Here is a 14858-nt window from a genome sequence, read left to right as displayed (position 1 = left end):
CCCTTTAGGGGTGCCCGTTCCATGGTTTAGAGTCGACAATCTGCCCATCTGGTCACTTCTTGTACTGACGATTCTTCCCTGACACTGTTAAGTCTGTCTTCACCCATGCTTCGCCCCTCCTTTCTCGGCCAGCTGGCTCTGAGGATAACCTTCACAAACTTCATTTGGACACAGACCTACCACTTTCCCATGTGAACGCAAAGCATTACAAGGACTTTCAAAGAAAAACATTGTACCACAGTATCTCATAGTGGGCAAAGCAAAGCGCATTGTAAACCAAGCAATTAAGACTTCAGCCTCCAACATTCCTCTAATCTCATTAACGTAGATACAATATTAAAACTGTCTCTTTACTTACTAAACTTTAAAATCAAAGAGGCGTATATTCAAACAAAGAACTTAATTAATAAAAGTAATAAATTGATAAATGTGTTCATATGTTACCTGACATTGCTACACTACTGAATCTAAAATACGAATATAAAGAGAATAAAACTTTCAGCTCCAACACAGCTGTCCTGGGGCCCAGTGATTCAAAGCGGCCTGGAGCTCCTGGACGTTGTTGGGGCTACTGTGGCAGCAGCCATGGCTGGAGCCCCAGGTTCCTTTGAACTGCCACCGGAGCACCAGCTAGCACAGCTCTGAGGGTTCATGGGAGTGAGGGGGCCAGCACCGTGGTTTAGGTCAGCACTCCTCAACTGTTGTGCCACAAAGCGGAGCTTAGTGTGCCTCGGAGCCGGGCACTGGGGGTGCCATCTGCTGCTCTGTACACATGCCCCACTGCTTGGTGGGAGACACACACGACGGCGGCGATGTATCTGGTGAGTGGCAGGCACTGAGTTATAGCGCAGGGGAAGGTGGGTGCCTGGCTCTGTGGGAGCAGTGGTGGGTTGGGTTAAAGCAGGGTAGGGGGGGTACAACACCTTAGTTGATACGTTTGAACGGTACAGCTACAGGATGAACCTCTCTAATCCGGAACTCTCTCATCTGGCAACATGCATAATCTGGCATGATTTAGGCAGCTGGATGACCACTTATCTCACCCCCTTCCTTCAACCCTATTTGATTTGTCACTTTTTACTGCAATTTTCTTTCTTTTCGGTCCTCTGTACTTATAAACTTCAGTCTGTACTGGACATGAACTTGATCTGTAGAAGTGGGTCTGTCCCACAAAAGCCCATCACTGAATAAATCATTTTGTTACTCTTTAATTAAAGTGCTGCATTTCTGCTGCTTTGTTTTGTTGGAGTACAGACTAACAAGGCAACCTCTCTGTTATTTATCATGGGTGTGGCCAAGTTTCTCACTGTCCCATCAAGTTTGTTTACAACAACCAGTCCTGGCTCTGAGTGTTCTGTGCTGTTATTTAGCTGTGATTTACTCCAGTTGTCTTCTAAGTGCCCAGGGAGCTGTGGAAGTGTTGGTGATGCTGCTAGACAATATTGACCTCCCATGATTTGGCAAATTCTCTCATTCGACACCGGTCAGGTCAGGAGGGTGCCGGACTAGAGAGGTTCAACCTCTATTATCACCTCTAATTTTGCTGCTGCTCTGCTACTGGCCTGTCTCTGCCCACTCCTTGCCAGGAAGGGGCAGCAGGTCTCTATGCACTGTCTGCTTCCTTAGTCCTTCTCTCCCCAAGCAACAGGGCATGGGGGTTATCTGGGACCAAGAGCCAGGAGAAGTCGCCTCCCATCCCTTCCCCACTCGGGCAGCGGGAATGGCAGCCTGCTACACCTTGCTGCACCATGCTGCACTCCCAGCCCGCTGCACTGCTGTAGAGAAGCAAGGTGCAGTGGGCCAGGAGGCAGCATGTGGTGAGTGCTTGTGGTGGGAGGAAGGAGAGGCAACCCCTGCTGCCTCTGCCATACCTGGCCCTCCACCCCAGGTAATGCCCTGTCCCTCCCATCCATAGGACTGTTGGGGCAGCTGCCACGGGGCCTCCAGAAGAGTGGGACCGGCTGCCCCAGTTCATTCTATGGACAGGGATGGCTCTGAGGCTCTGGTTCAGGCCAGCTCCAAGGATGCATCTCGTATAACAGAGCAGAGAATCAGGCTTGGAACTTTTTTGGATAATTTCATGGCTCAACTTCAAACTCATACAACACTACAGCACTCTGTTGACAGAAGTCACTGTTGGAAGAGATTTCCCGACAAAACTTCTGTTGACAGAGTGCAGCCGCACACAAAAGCAAATCAGGAGAGCGCTGTCGGGAAAGTACTGAGTTTTGTCCACAAACTGTCAATAAAACACAATTTGTATGTGGATGTTCCACCAGTCTTGTCGGCAAAACTTGCAGTGTGACCATAGCCATAAAGAATCCCTGAACTAACTATACTTACCTACATGATCACGCAGTCAGAGAAGCAAAAGGCAACAAACGCTTCACCAGAAACTGAAGTCAATGAGCAAATGGTCAAACACTTTCAGAGTTCATTCTGTAACAGGAACCAACACTTTACTGAGATGTAGTATGAGAGAGTGAGGATGTATCCAGAAAATTATAGATTTGAGGATGGGGGAACGTTACATAGAAATCTATTTATTTTCCTGTAACACAGGAAAGAGAAAATGTAATTTCTTGTGGAATGAATAGCTTACAGCATGGCCTACAGCACCACCTAGCAGGCTAATTTAAAAAGTGATCTATGAGCCTTATCTCTATGTATCAAAGAGGTAGCCAGGTTAGTCTGTATCTTCAAAAAAAACAAGAAGTCCTGCATAAGCTTTCGCGGGCAAAGATCCACTTTGTCATCTGATTCAGCTGATGCTCCAAAATATCTGTTAGTCTATAAGGTGCCACAGGGTTTCTTGTTTTATCTCTATGTGTATGTAGTAGAGTAACAGCATAGTTCAGTCCTTTCATATCACTAATTGCCTCTTGAAACCAGAATCCAGTCAGGTTTTGGATTAGACATTGAAATGTGGCGTAGGAGACAAGGAACTCATTCAGGTTTGGGTCCCCACTTCTTCCAAATAAATCCTATTTATTACAAAATTGTCAAGAAAAATCTGTGACACGACTGTCAATGTAACCCACACACCTACTGGGTGAGAGTCCCTGTCCCATGTAGTGGCACTTAGACCACTCTCACAGAGAAAAAATGAGTCTCCCCTCCAGCCTTAGCTGAGAGCCAGTTGGCCTCTAGCTCTAGCAGCTGCTGCACTATGCTCCAGAGGTCCCAGGTTCATGTCTACCATGGTGGTTATACTAATTCCCATGAGGCTTTGGATAGGAAGCCATTAGCCTTAGAAAACTGCAGCTGGCACACAAAGTGGCAGAGTATCCCCATAGCAATGTGGATCACTACAAGTATATCAGTCTTGTCCTTGTTATACAATGGCTTCATCTAGAATCATAGGTCAGTTCCAAGGTCTTGGTCTTTATCTTTAAGATACTCAATGGCCTGGACCCAAAAGATTACGTAAAACTTTCTGATGGAGATTGTGATTGGCAACTTTCCTCCACTAGAATAAAGGAACTTGCTACTACTGCAAGACTAAAGCTTATCTGTGTAAGACACCAAGTTTCTTGGAGGGCAGATTCTTTGGAGGGAGAGTGAAAGGAGTTCACACAGGACCTAGGAGCCGTTGCAAACCTCACCACCTTCCTTTCCAGTTAGCCACTATTTCAAAAACAAAGTAAAATAACCTTCTACACACTATCAAAACACAAAAGCAGTCCAGTAGCACTTTAAAGGCGAACAAAATAATTTATTAGGTGATGAGCTCTTGTGGGACAGACCCACTTCTTCTGATCATAGCCATCATACTGGACTGCTTTTTGGTTTTGATAGTATATAGACTAGCACAGCTATCTTTCTGTTACTCTTCTGCACACTGCACATGCTGTTCTCCCTCTGGGCCTGGGAGAAGGATGGCAAAGAAAAAGACCACACATGGTAGATGTTAGTCTCATATTTTAATGCATTGCTAGTAAGATATTAAGGTGATGAAGGGTATATAAAACCCCACACAGAACCTTCTGCATGAAAGCATTTGGAAAGCATTGGAGCACAGGTGGGGGGCATGAACTAATTGAAGTTGGAATAACAGATACATTTTTTTTCTGAGCCAAAAACACCATAACCAATTTGTAGTCTCCTGGAGTTTGAGTTACACTTATGTCACACATCCTGAAGACAAAATACCTGGGCCGTGTCTACACTAGCCCCAAACTTCAAAATGGCCACACAATTGGCCATTTCGAAGTTTACTAATGAAGCGCTGAAATGCATATTCAGCACTTCATTAGCATGCGGACGGCCGCAGCACTTCGAAATTGACGCGCCTCGCCGCCGCGCGGCTCGTCCCGACGGGCCTCCTTTTCGAAAGGACCCCGCCTACTTCGAAGTCCCCTTATTCCCATGAGGGACTTCGAAGTAGGCTGGGTCCTTTCGAAAAGGAGCCCTGTCGGGACGAGCCGCGCGGTGGCGAGGCGCGTCAATTTTGAAGTGCCGCGGCCACCCGCATGCTAATGAAGCGCTGAATATGCATTTCAGCGCTTCATTAGTAAACTTCGAAATGGCCAATTGCGTGGCCATTTCGAAGTTTGGGGCTAGTGTAGACGTAGCCCTAGAGCGTTCCCAAGATGCAAGAACTCTTTTCATTACACATCTTGTAAAGTTGAGGCTACCTGGTGGCAGGCACAGCCCCAAGGAAGTGAGGCCACACTAGTGGCTCCACCTGCAGGATCCCATTGGCTTCAATGTGATTTCTATGCATTTAAGGCCATAATCACATGAATAAAGGTTAAAGGATCTGGCTCTTCAGTTGTTAGCTCCTCGGTACACAAACTTTTCTTTTAACAATCATGCACATCTCTGCAGTGTTTTTGTATTGCTCCTTGCAGCAAACTCAGGCTCAACCTCAGGCTGCAGTCTGACAGACCCTGATTTCAATGGTCAGGAGACATTAATTCCTGCAAACACTGTGGGATCGCACTCCTGATTGTGGTATGCTATTCTCATAACATTTTGTTGTTATTTTGTGGTGACAGTAGCTTTTTTTTTCCCTTTTCTTACATTTAAGCTTCTCCCAACAAGCTTGTTTGCTCTCCTTTGTGACACAGGAGAGACAAGCTGTTCGCAGAGTTTCTTCTTCCCAGAATGCATTTGTTTCAGAGACAAACAGACACACACACACCCCCCCCTTAAATAACTGCCTGGTCTTTTCATCTCTCCTGGATACAGTTTGAACAGCCATATACAGCATTTGTGGACAGGCAACGTTTCCAATTGGCATCAATGAGCAATTCAGCAGCTGCTTCTGATTTTTCTTCCCCCAGAGGTATGGTACTATCAACACACCATACATGTTTTAACAGAAGACTTGTGATGCCAGCATGTTTGGGGAAGTTTTGTATGATGAAAATCAGAGTTTGCTCACCTTGATCATTTTTTTTTTTATTTGTCCTCCTTGCTTACTGTTTTTGGTTCTCTGTGCCTTAAATATTGAGTCTGTTCTGGTAGGCTATGTGGTCTGAAGAAGTGGGTCTGTCCCACGAAAGCTCAACTAATAAACTATTTTGCTAGTCTTTAAAGTGCTACTTGACTGCTTTTTGTTTTGCTAGTGTATAGACTGGCACGGCTTCCTCTCTGTTACTATCATTGGGATTGTTTGATAGCCAGGCCTGGATACAACTTCTATAGCACTGGTTTCTGTGGGAACACACTAAAGGGTTAACACAGAGTAAATTGCATGCTGTCCTGCAGATATCTAACGTGTGCTGCCGTCCTTGCCAGCCAGCGAAGTTGATTTTTGCAGTTTAAATACAGCACAAATGCACTAAAAGAAGCCAGACAACCTTAAGGGGTGCGCTGCACCAGCAGGCTCCAGCCGTCTGCAGGCAGAATCAAACCTGGGACCCCTGGAGTTTTAGCACATGACCCTCTACTTACATGGGTTAAAAGTCTGGCTGCAGAGCTGGTGCCTTATTCTCTCTGCAAGTAGCCTCAGTGCCCCCAGTCCCGGCAGTACGGCCCAGGGAGTGCGGGTTACGCTGTGCCTTGCAGCAAGCCTCCGGTTTCTTTTCACTACCGCCCTCTGCTTTACGGCAAGCGCTTTCCCCCAGCGATCAGCTTCACAGTTCCCCTTGCACCAGCGGCTGCAGACGGGGGAGGCAGGTGAGGCTCCAGGCGGGCTACGGCGAAGCGTGCAGCCGCCGACTCTGCCTACAGCCTCGGTGAGCCTTTTGCACGAGAGAGAACAGCCCTGCGTTGCGAAGGGGAGTTGGAGCGGCTGCAGTTTGCAGGCAGGGCAGAGGGAGCACCTTGCGTTGTGCTGAGGTTTTAAGCGTGGGGGCCTTGATTTTCTTCTGCCGGTGGTTTACAGGCGTTTCCTTTGGCTGCATGGGCTTACCCCTGATCTGCATGCAGGGAAGGGAGAGAAGAGTTGGGCTCTGTCCCACCAGCTTTTGTCACAAGTCTTGTGAACTCCCTTGGCTTTATTTTAATTTTCACAGCAATTAGAAAGATCCTCTTTCTTCTGCCTTTAGGCCCAATCCTGCTTCCACCGAAGTGACCAATAAACTTCCCAGGACCTTCAATGAGACGAAGATTAAAACCTGATTCTGAATGATTATAGCAGTTATTTAGGCTAGTGTCTTTCCATTGAAATCAGGTAGTTTCACTGAAAGGGTAGAAAAAGATTTTTAAGGGCCTGAGTCTCAGCTGACTTCCACTATATTGTCAAGTACGTTGTGATGTGGTACGGTATTTGTTGTTTTGCTTAACGGTCAGGTCTTAGAGTTATAGAATTAGGTCAGAATTTCTGTGCTTGTGTTTAAAACTCAAGATTATGGAGAAGAGATTGAAATCATTAACTCTTTAAATTAGGAAAAGGAAGGTAAGGAAAAAGCTTTTATTAAAACTTCATAACTTTTAAACAAGGTCTTGTAAAAATATGACCCTGGCTCATAAACTTAAACCACCAATGTTTGGGATTAGCATGCTGCCTGGGTAAAGGAACGGAAGTCTCACTAGATTAGAATATTGGCAATGTGTAATGCCCATGTTGTTCGGGTGTGACTCTATAAAGTGGAGGGAAGAAAAGAACTGGGTACACTTAATGTTAAGTAAAATAACATCTCTTAGGCTACATCTACAGTAGCATGTTCTTTCAAAAAATTTTTCAAAAGAAGGAGGCTCTTTCGAAAGATGCCACAGAGCATCTACACCCAAAAAGTGTTCTTCTGAAAGTAAATCAAAGGAATGTTGTGCTCCTTTCGAAATTGCTCTTCCTTTCCAGCTTCAGAAAGAGTGTCCCCTTTCAAAAGCTTCTTTCGAAAGAAAACGTGTCCAGACTCTCTGCAGGCCCTTTTTTTCGAAAGAGCAGTCCTCATGCAGCCTGATTTTCCAATCCCTGGCCTGCTCTTTCAAAAGAGTGGGGTCTGTGTGGACACTCTCATTGGAAAGAGCAGATCCCTCTTTTGACCCGTTTTTTCGTGTGTGGACGCGCTCTTTTGAAAGAAGTTCTTTCAGAAGAGATCTTCCAGAAGAGTTTCTTTCGAAAGATCTCTGTAGTGTAGATGTAGCCTTATTGAGTTCACTCAGTGAAACTAGACTCTGGGCACAGCAAGGGCAACACTAATTTGGGAGAACAATTTGCAGTATAAAAATTGTTAATGCTGTGAAAAATTGAAGGGCAAAAGTTTGCTAATACAGCTTTGGCCTGGCCTGGCCTCCATTAAGAAATCATTTTAGCTGGAAAATAATCCTATAGAAATAAAGGGCTGTGATCTTGCAATTCTCTTCCGCTAGTCCTTATATGTTTCCATAGGTCTGCTTGCTTGAGTTAAGAACTGCAGGCTGAGTCCGGGTGATAGAAGCATAGCATTGCAACTTTCATTAGGGTCCAGTGTTGTAAAGCCTTGTGTGACTTCAGGGAGGACTAATCAAACAAGTGAGAAAATGCAGCACTTGTGCCATACAAACCACCCTTTAGTCTTAGTTTTCTTTTGCCTTCTTCATCAGCATGTTGTTTAAGGGGTATTTTTTGTTCATAATCGTACACTTAGAGGATCGTGTTCTCAGCAGGTGCAGGTCTGGTGTAAAGACTGGGTAAAATTTGAAAAAGCTGTTGAGAATCAGTCCCTTGTTTTTATTACTATAGGCTGTTATGGTCAAAACAGGATGAGTATTTCTTCCAAATTCCCCTAGTTCTTCTGCTTATTTCTCACATGGGCTATGTCTACATGAGAGGCTTTTCCTAGCAAAACTGGGCTTTTGTTGGGCAAAACCATGGAGCGTCATCACACAAAATCCAGTTTGTCAGCAAAACCCGGCGCATCCGCAGGCAGTGTTTTACCTCTCCCTGTTCAGGTATAACGCCTCTCTCGACAGTGTTCTGTCCTAATTTATGTTGCGAAGACAAGCATGTTATTTATTTAGCACCGATTCCGTCCTCAGTGGTGTACAAGGCATGCAGCGAGACAGTCTTTGCATCAGAGAATTTACAGTCTGAAAAACCATCCTAAGAGAAGGAAAAAGAAATATCAGCCAATAAAGAGAGCCAATTAACTTGATTGCTTTTAAGTTTTTTGATTTAATACTCATTGTAGCTACTGGGCACTTGGAGATTTTCAAAGGCAGAAAGAGGAGCTAGGTTACTAATTGACCATAAATGAGACTTGCGTATTGATTTCCCCCTCTATACCTTTGTGTCCCCTTCAGGCGACACATGAGGGCGTACAGGGGGTCACATGTACCCCCGTCATTGCCCCCTACACCCTCAGTATGAGCACTTCACTGCTTCTGATGTGTAAAAGTGCCACTCCTAGGCAGTGCCGCTCCAAAGGACTTCCATGGAAAGAGATGGGCAGGGTGAGGGCAGGGCAGTGGTGGGCTATGGGTGGAGCAGAGTTGGAAGGGGAGGGGCATGGACAGAAAAGGGATAGGGAGGAGGCAGGACAGAGACACTTGCCTCGTGCACCCCCTAAAATTACCGCACCGAACACCTCTATGTCTCCAACTAAAGTGGTGTGATTTTAGGGTCCATGTGGGCAGATGCCGCAGGCTTCCACATGAGCATGGGGCTCTGCTTTGCCTATGAACTGCCTGACATGGAGTCACAGGTATCACTAATACCACCACGTATGTTTAGAGAAGCAGAAAATCCTGAGCAAAAGGATTTGGCCAGTTAAAAAGCTTTTCCATCCCTCCATCTTTCTCTTTAGTCAGAGGAGTGTTTCCCTGTGTGGAAACTTGTTCTGTTCCAGGTCCTACCCTGGCCATAACTAGTTTACCATTTTTGCTCTTCTTTAACAAAGCAACTCTTTCCACAGGAGCTCTTCACTGGGCCAGTTAATTCTTTCCAAAAGAAAATATTCTTTTTTGGTTTGGTGTTCTTCCTGAGAGAATAAAGGGAGAGATGCTGTCGCCGAAGCAAAACACTCCAAGTCACCAGAGTTCTCCGCAGTGCTATTGTGGGGGAAGGCCTTGCCATTCACAAGGGTTATGTTTCAGAGAAAGCTGCGAATGGCAATAGCCATGAATATACCAGGCGATGGGGGGCGGGGGTTGCGACTCAGAAATAGCACATCTGCAAAGAATGTTTTATTGCCTGCTGTTTACAGTCGCCAAGTAAGTTTAACTTAAAAGCAGTGAATTAACAGCCAAACTGGAACGCAAAGATAATGCAATCAACTTCAGCTTCAACCTTAATCACCCAAAACTGTTCACTGAACTCACTGCCTGGGAATCTTATGGCTCCTCTGGGAAAGGAGAGTTAACAGGAATTCACAAAGGAACATTAAGTCCTTTAAAATACCCTGGTGTGATAGCATTGCAGCCACACTGTCCCTTATGTTTTGTTCCCTCCCCCCACACCCTGTTTTTTTTTTTCTTCAAATATATCACACAGCGGACATCTTAATGCCATAGAGTCTGGCTACTGAGGCTGCTGTGTGACCACTTGCCTGCTCATCTGGTAAATTGCTTTTCTGGTTTACTGTCCTCACCTTTTTTCCCCTTCAGAGCCATTTGACCATTGTCTGCATTACTCACTTTTCTTTTTGGTGCCATCATTAAGGCTGGGTGTCCCTTTAGTGCCTTAATGTGGTTGTGAGGAAGCATGAACACACGGAATCATGTGCTCAGGATGGGGTGGCACAGTGTGGCGCGACAAATCGTGGCGCAGCGAACTGTGGATAAGTGAAACCACGGACCGTGAAGCTGCAGCTGGTGTGGCTTTCCTGAAATCTACTCACATGGGCAATTTGTGCTCCCTAGTGGTGACTAATCTCCCTTAGGTGTTTAGGCAAATAACTCCCCTTGTCTTGGTCTTCATTTCCTCTGTCTGCAGAAGAGTGGCTAGTAATCCTTTCCTGGGTTGTTAGATTTAATTGTTGTTAGACATGACACTTTTGGACTCATCAGAGGCAGAACTATTGAAAATGTGGTTTTTTATCTTCAAATAAACTTTAATTTTTGAAATTTTCAGGGACTGTTCGGAAAAACAAAATGCATTGGTTTTCATTTATTGAAACCAGTTATTTCCAGTCAAATTTTGAAACTGGAACTCTGGCTTGAAATTATATCTGCTTTGTTGGCAAGTCTTGATGAAATCTTAACCCTCTTTTCTTTGGTGGAAAGCAATATATAGCATAAAGCCTATTCTGACAATTAGAGCCCATCAATGTACTTTTATGGAAAATAGGTATTGTTGAAAAAACTTGATTGCATTCTTTGAGGACATTACCCATTGGTTGATAAAAGCAACTGTGCATATTGACATACTTCAACTTTAGTGAGGTATTTGACCTAGTATTGCACAGTATTCTGATTATTGATACAGTACATCCAAATAAAATGAAGTTAAAAATGTAGGAACAATGCATGCAGGCCATGCCTACGGAATAGAAGATATAATCCTGGAAAGCAGGAACTCCAAAAAAGATTTAGGGGTCATAATGGGCAAGTGAGTCAACATGAGCTTTTGATGTGATTCTTTGGGGGAAAGGGGCGAATGCCATCCATTGAGGTATATATGGGAGAGCTGTTGGTAGAAATAAGGAGGTAATTTTACTCCTGTGTGCATGGCACTGATCTGGTATCCATCTCACTATTGCATATGGTTCTGGTGTCTACATTTTTGAATGGTAACAGGGAGGCAGCCGTGTTAGTCTGTACTCCAACAAAACAAACTGCCAGAAACTTAGCACTTTAAAGACCAACAAAATGATTTAGTTGGTGATGAGCTTTCATGGGACAGACTCAGATGAAGTGGGTCTGTCCCACAAAAGCTCATCACCGAATAAATCATTTTGTTAGTCTTTTAAGTGCTACATTTCTGCTGTTACAGTTTTCAATGGTTGTTGAACAGTTGGAAGGGCTGCAAAGAAGAACTACAAAAGTGATTTGAGGACTGGAGAAAATGTGTTGAAGTGAGAGTCTTAAAGAGTTCAATCTGCTCAGTGCATCAAAAAGAAGATTGAAAGGTGACTTGATAACAGCATTTAAATAGCTTCATAGGACGAAAATACCAGATATTAAAGGCACTCTGATCCAGCTGCGAAAGGCTGGTGACCGGAAACTGAAGCCAAACAAACATAAATTAGAAATAAAGTGAACATTTTTAATTGTGGTGGTAATTTAAACAGTTGGAACAGAAGACAGAGGGAACAGATGGATTCCAGTGCTTAATATATGCAGATCAAGACTAGATGCCTTTCTGGAAGATAAGCTTAAGCCAAACACAATTTATGGCACTTGCTATGGGATATTTGTGTGAAATTTACCAGCCTGTGTTATACAAGACGGTCAGAGAAGATGACCACAAAGATGCCTTCTGCGGTTAATAGCTAAACTAGGTGACTGTGATGGAACAGAAGTTATTCGAGCCACAGAAATCTGCTCTGGCGAGGAGCATATAAGGGACATTGCATAAAGAACATTGGCTACTACATTTGGCATATACAAGTAGATGGAGGTAGGATGTTACTATTGCGTTTCTGTATACAATACATAAACTGGTTTAATGGAGGAGAAAGGTGGACCTTTGAAGTAACCAGTTTGCATTGTGAAGCATGAGAGCTTTTAAATCTTTGTACAACAAATATATTCAGCATTTTCTTTGTAGTTTTACTGTACTTGTTCTTGTATTTCTGTCTGTGTGTGTAAATACAGTGCAGTGATTTCTTAGATATTGAGCTCTGCTTCTTTAAAATTGTCTTAAAACACAAAAGTAACTCCATCGTGCATCTTTTAATTCACTGTTTCTATGTTGTGAATAGGTTGGAAGTTGGCTATGGCAGTTCCGTTCCTATGGAAGGCAGCTGCGTGGGTACAGAAGCACAGGACTGGTTTGTTGGTAGGTTCCTGTGCCGGACTGTTTGGGGTTAACCTTTCCTACCATGTGTTTCCCGAGCAGACATTCAGACTGTGTTATCAGTGCTGGACTAAGGGGCAGCCAGCTGAACTCTCAGAGAAGCTACACAGCCTCTTCCATGATGTTCTCAAAGATGTCGGCGTGAACTCTGTGAACTGTTACCAGCCCTTTGCAGCTTTTGGCTTCCACCCTGTGAGCGCTGGGATCCCATGGCTGCCTGCCGGTTGTCTGGTGGGCATCCCTGCCAATTTCAATAGCACAGCTGAGGACAGACAAGGAATTGTTAACCGTGTCATCGTGATAAATGGCAGAGAAGTGGACTGGGAGAGTAAAGAAGGATTAACTTTGAAGGAAGCTCTGATGTTTTCACCAGAGGCTCAGAAGTTCGCCATTGCCAGAGAGATTGTGTACTTGCAAAGCAACATCCCTGTGGTTTATGCAGCTGTGCCACCTGCTTGCTTAGCTGGCACCTGTCTGTCTGGGGTAGCTATAAAACAGCTTCTGGGTTTGTATTCTGGTCCCATGTTGTTTCGAGGCATTTATAACATGACCATTGCAGTGGTTGGAGTGGTTGGCTACTTTCTCGCTTATGATGCTGTGAGCCATGCACTAGACTACAGGTCGGACAGAAAAGCAGCCACCATTTCCAAAGACTACGCCACAGGTGGAGTGGAATTCTACAACAAAATACTCTCCCGCAACCAGACTCTCCGTGCTCTTTTGGGCAAACAAGGAGAGAAAATTTATGCCCCTAGCGGTAATCTTTTGCCTAGGTATGGGTTCAGATTAAAACACACTCCATACACCTCCAGGAGAGACTCAATCATTAAAATTTTAAGAGTGCCCCAGGCACAGGAGGGGAGGGATCGGATGTAAAACTTACGTATTCACATGCAATGCCACTATGATGCCTTCCTCCCTCCCCGCGGCCCCGCCGCCCTCACCACTTCTTTCGTGCTCTGTTTTTTATTTTGGCATATAGTCTGGAAACAGTGTTTAATTTTTCATTCACTGGATGCGTGTATCTTAAAAAATTAAAAACCTATTTCAAGCGTTCTGTGGCCTATATGCGTCTTAAGCCCTAAAGACCACTGCGGGGTTGTTACTTTTCAGACACTGCTCTGGAAATGCTGGTACTTTACTTGCCTGTACTTTTGAGACAATTTCTAAAGAATGCAAGAGTTGAAGTACCCCACAGAGAATTTTCGTGGCATTAATTTCAAGAGGGGTGAATATTTTTCCTATATTCCACTCCTCATATGGTACATCCCAAAGGAATGATGGGAGCTTTGTCATATCCAGAGGCATTTAAAATAGCCTAGACAACACAATGTAAGTTGCTCATGTTCTGCTCATGAATTACAATTCTTTGCCAGATAGTCTCAGAGGCGTAGGTGTATTAGTGTGTATCTTTGCAAAACAAAGCAAGCAGTCCTGTAGCACCTTGCAGGCGAACAATTGTATTTATTAAGTAATGGGCTTTTGAGGGTAAGAACAGTGGGTCTTACCCATTACCTCGCAAATAAAATTGTTCGTCTGCAAGGTGCTACAGGACTGCTTGATTTCTTTTCCACTTACTCTGTAAGGCACAGTGTCTCCAGGTATTCCAGCTGGTGTGAGGCTGTGTCTGGTTATCCCCAGTTCAAGGCTATGACTAAAAGTCAAGAGTGCTGTTAACTCTTCCATGTTCAGCTCACTCAGAACTTGGAAACGGCCATCTTGCTGCCTGTAGATAAATTAAGACAGGGAACAAACGCTCTGTCCATTAGATTGCATGGGAAAAGCAAGGTGGTTTTTACTTCTTTGTTTTAAGTTTGTTGGTATCTTAGTGGGAAATCGTCATTTTTCATTATGTAGCTATGCCTGTGAAGTGTAATGAGCGGGAGGCTGGTAAGAAAAGCTGAGGGAGCGTGGCAGTGTAGATGAGCTAGAGATTATAATTATTAAAGAAAACCAAATGCAGCAGTGCCTCAATTTACGCGAGGGTTGCATTCCCACATACCCTCACATAACCCAAATTCCGCGTAAGTCAAGGGGCGGCTTTTTTCCCCATGGAACGCACGTTCTGCAGCTGGGGAAGCAGTAGGAGCACCCGGAGCTCCTTTTGAAAGGTAAGTCCTGGGGTAGGGGTGGGGGGGCAGTTGGGGAGGGTTAAGCCTGGAAGTGGGCTGGGGCCATAGGAGGGGGTCGGGGGAGTTAAGCCTGTGGTGGGTTAGGGTTGCAGAGGGGGAGGGGGTGGAGTTGAGCCAGAGCTGCATGCTGGGGAGGACTGTTGAACTGAGGCCAGGGGGGCTTGAGCTATAGCTGCATGTGGGGGTGGTGAGCTGCAGCCGTGCTCAGGAGATGAGCTGGGCCATCGGGGGAGGTTGAACTGGGGCGGTGCGGTGGGGTGAACTGGAGCTGGGGAGGTTGACCTGAAGCTGGGCGGGGGGGCACGGGTGGGTGGTGAGCCAGAGTCATGCGCAGGTGGTGAGTGGGGCTGGGGGGTTGAACCGGGGCCACTTGGCGGGTGGATTGAGCCTGGGCTGGC

General features: G+C 45.1%; 1 protein-coding gene across 4 annotated transcripts; it reads left to right on the top strand.

Annotated features, from left to right (window-relative positions):
- Positions 1–6050: 6050 nt before the first annotated feature.
- Positions 6051–13375, top strand: TMEM177 (transmembrane protein 177). Of its 4 annotated transcripts, none has more exons than XM_075001402.1 (2): positions 6051–6185; positions 12234–13375. In XM_075001402.1, exon 2 carries the CDS (start codon positions 12248–12250, stop codon positions 13202–13204), a length of 957 nt encoding a protein of 318 aa, XP_074857503.1. In that variant the 5' UTR covers positions 6051–6185; positions 12234–12247; the 3' UTR covers positions 13205–13375. The 4 variants fall into 4 exon arrangements, with proteins under 4 accessions (XP_074857503.1, XP_074857504.1, XP_074857506.1 ...); XM_075001403.1 differs by having other exon boundaries at positions 6122–6254; XM_075001405.1 differs by lacking the exon at positions 6051–6185 and adding an exon at positions 7323–8322.
- The last annotated feature ends 1483 nt before the right edge of the window (positions 13376–14858 follow it).

This window comes from Carettochelys insculpta, chromosome 8 (genome assembly GCF_033958435.1).
Source record: "Carettochelys insculpta isolate YL-2023 chromosome 8, ASM3395843v1, whole genome shotgun sequence".
NCBI lineage: Eukaryota > Metazoa > Chordata > Testudines > Carettochelyidae > Carettochelys > Carettochelys insculpta.
Note: the sequence above shows the minus strand (reverse complement) of the source record. Positions and strands in the feature narration are given on the sequence as shown.

What these genes read in the sequence shown, in the direction of transcription:
- TMEM177 (XM_075001402.1), top strand. Translation starts at nt 12,248, where the DNA reads ATGGCAGTTCCGTTCCTATGGAAGGCAGCTGCGTGGGTACAGAAGCAC.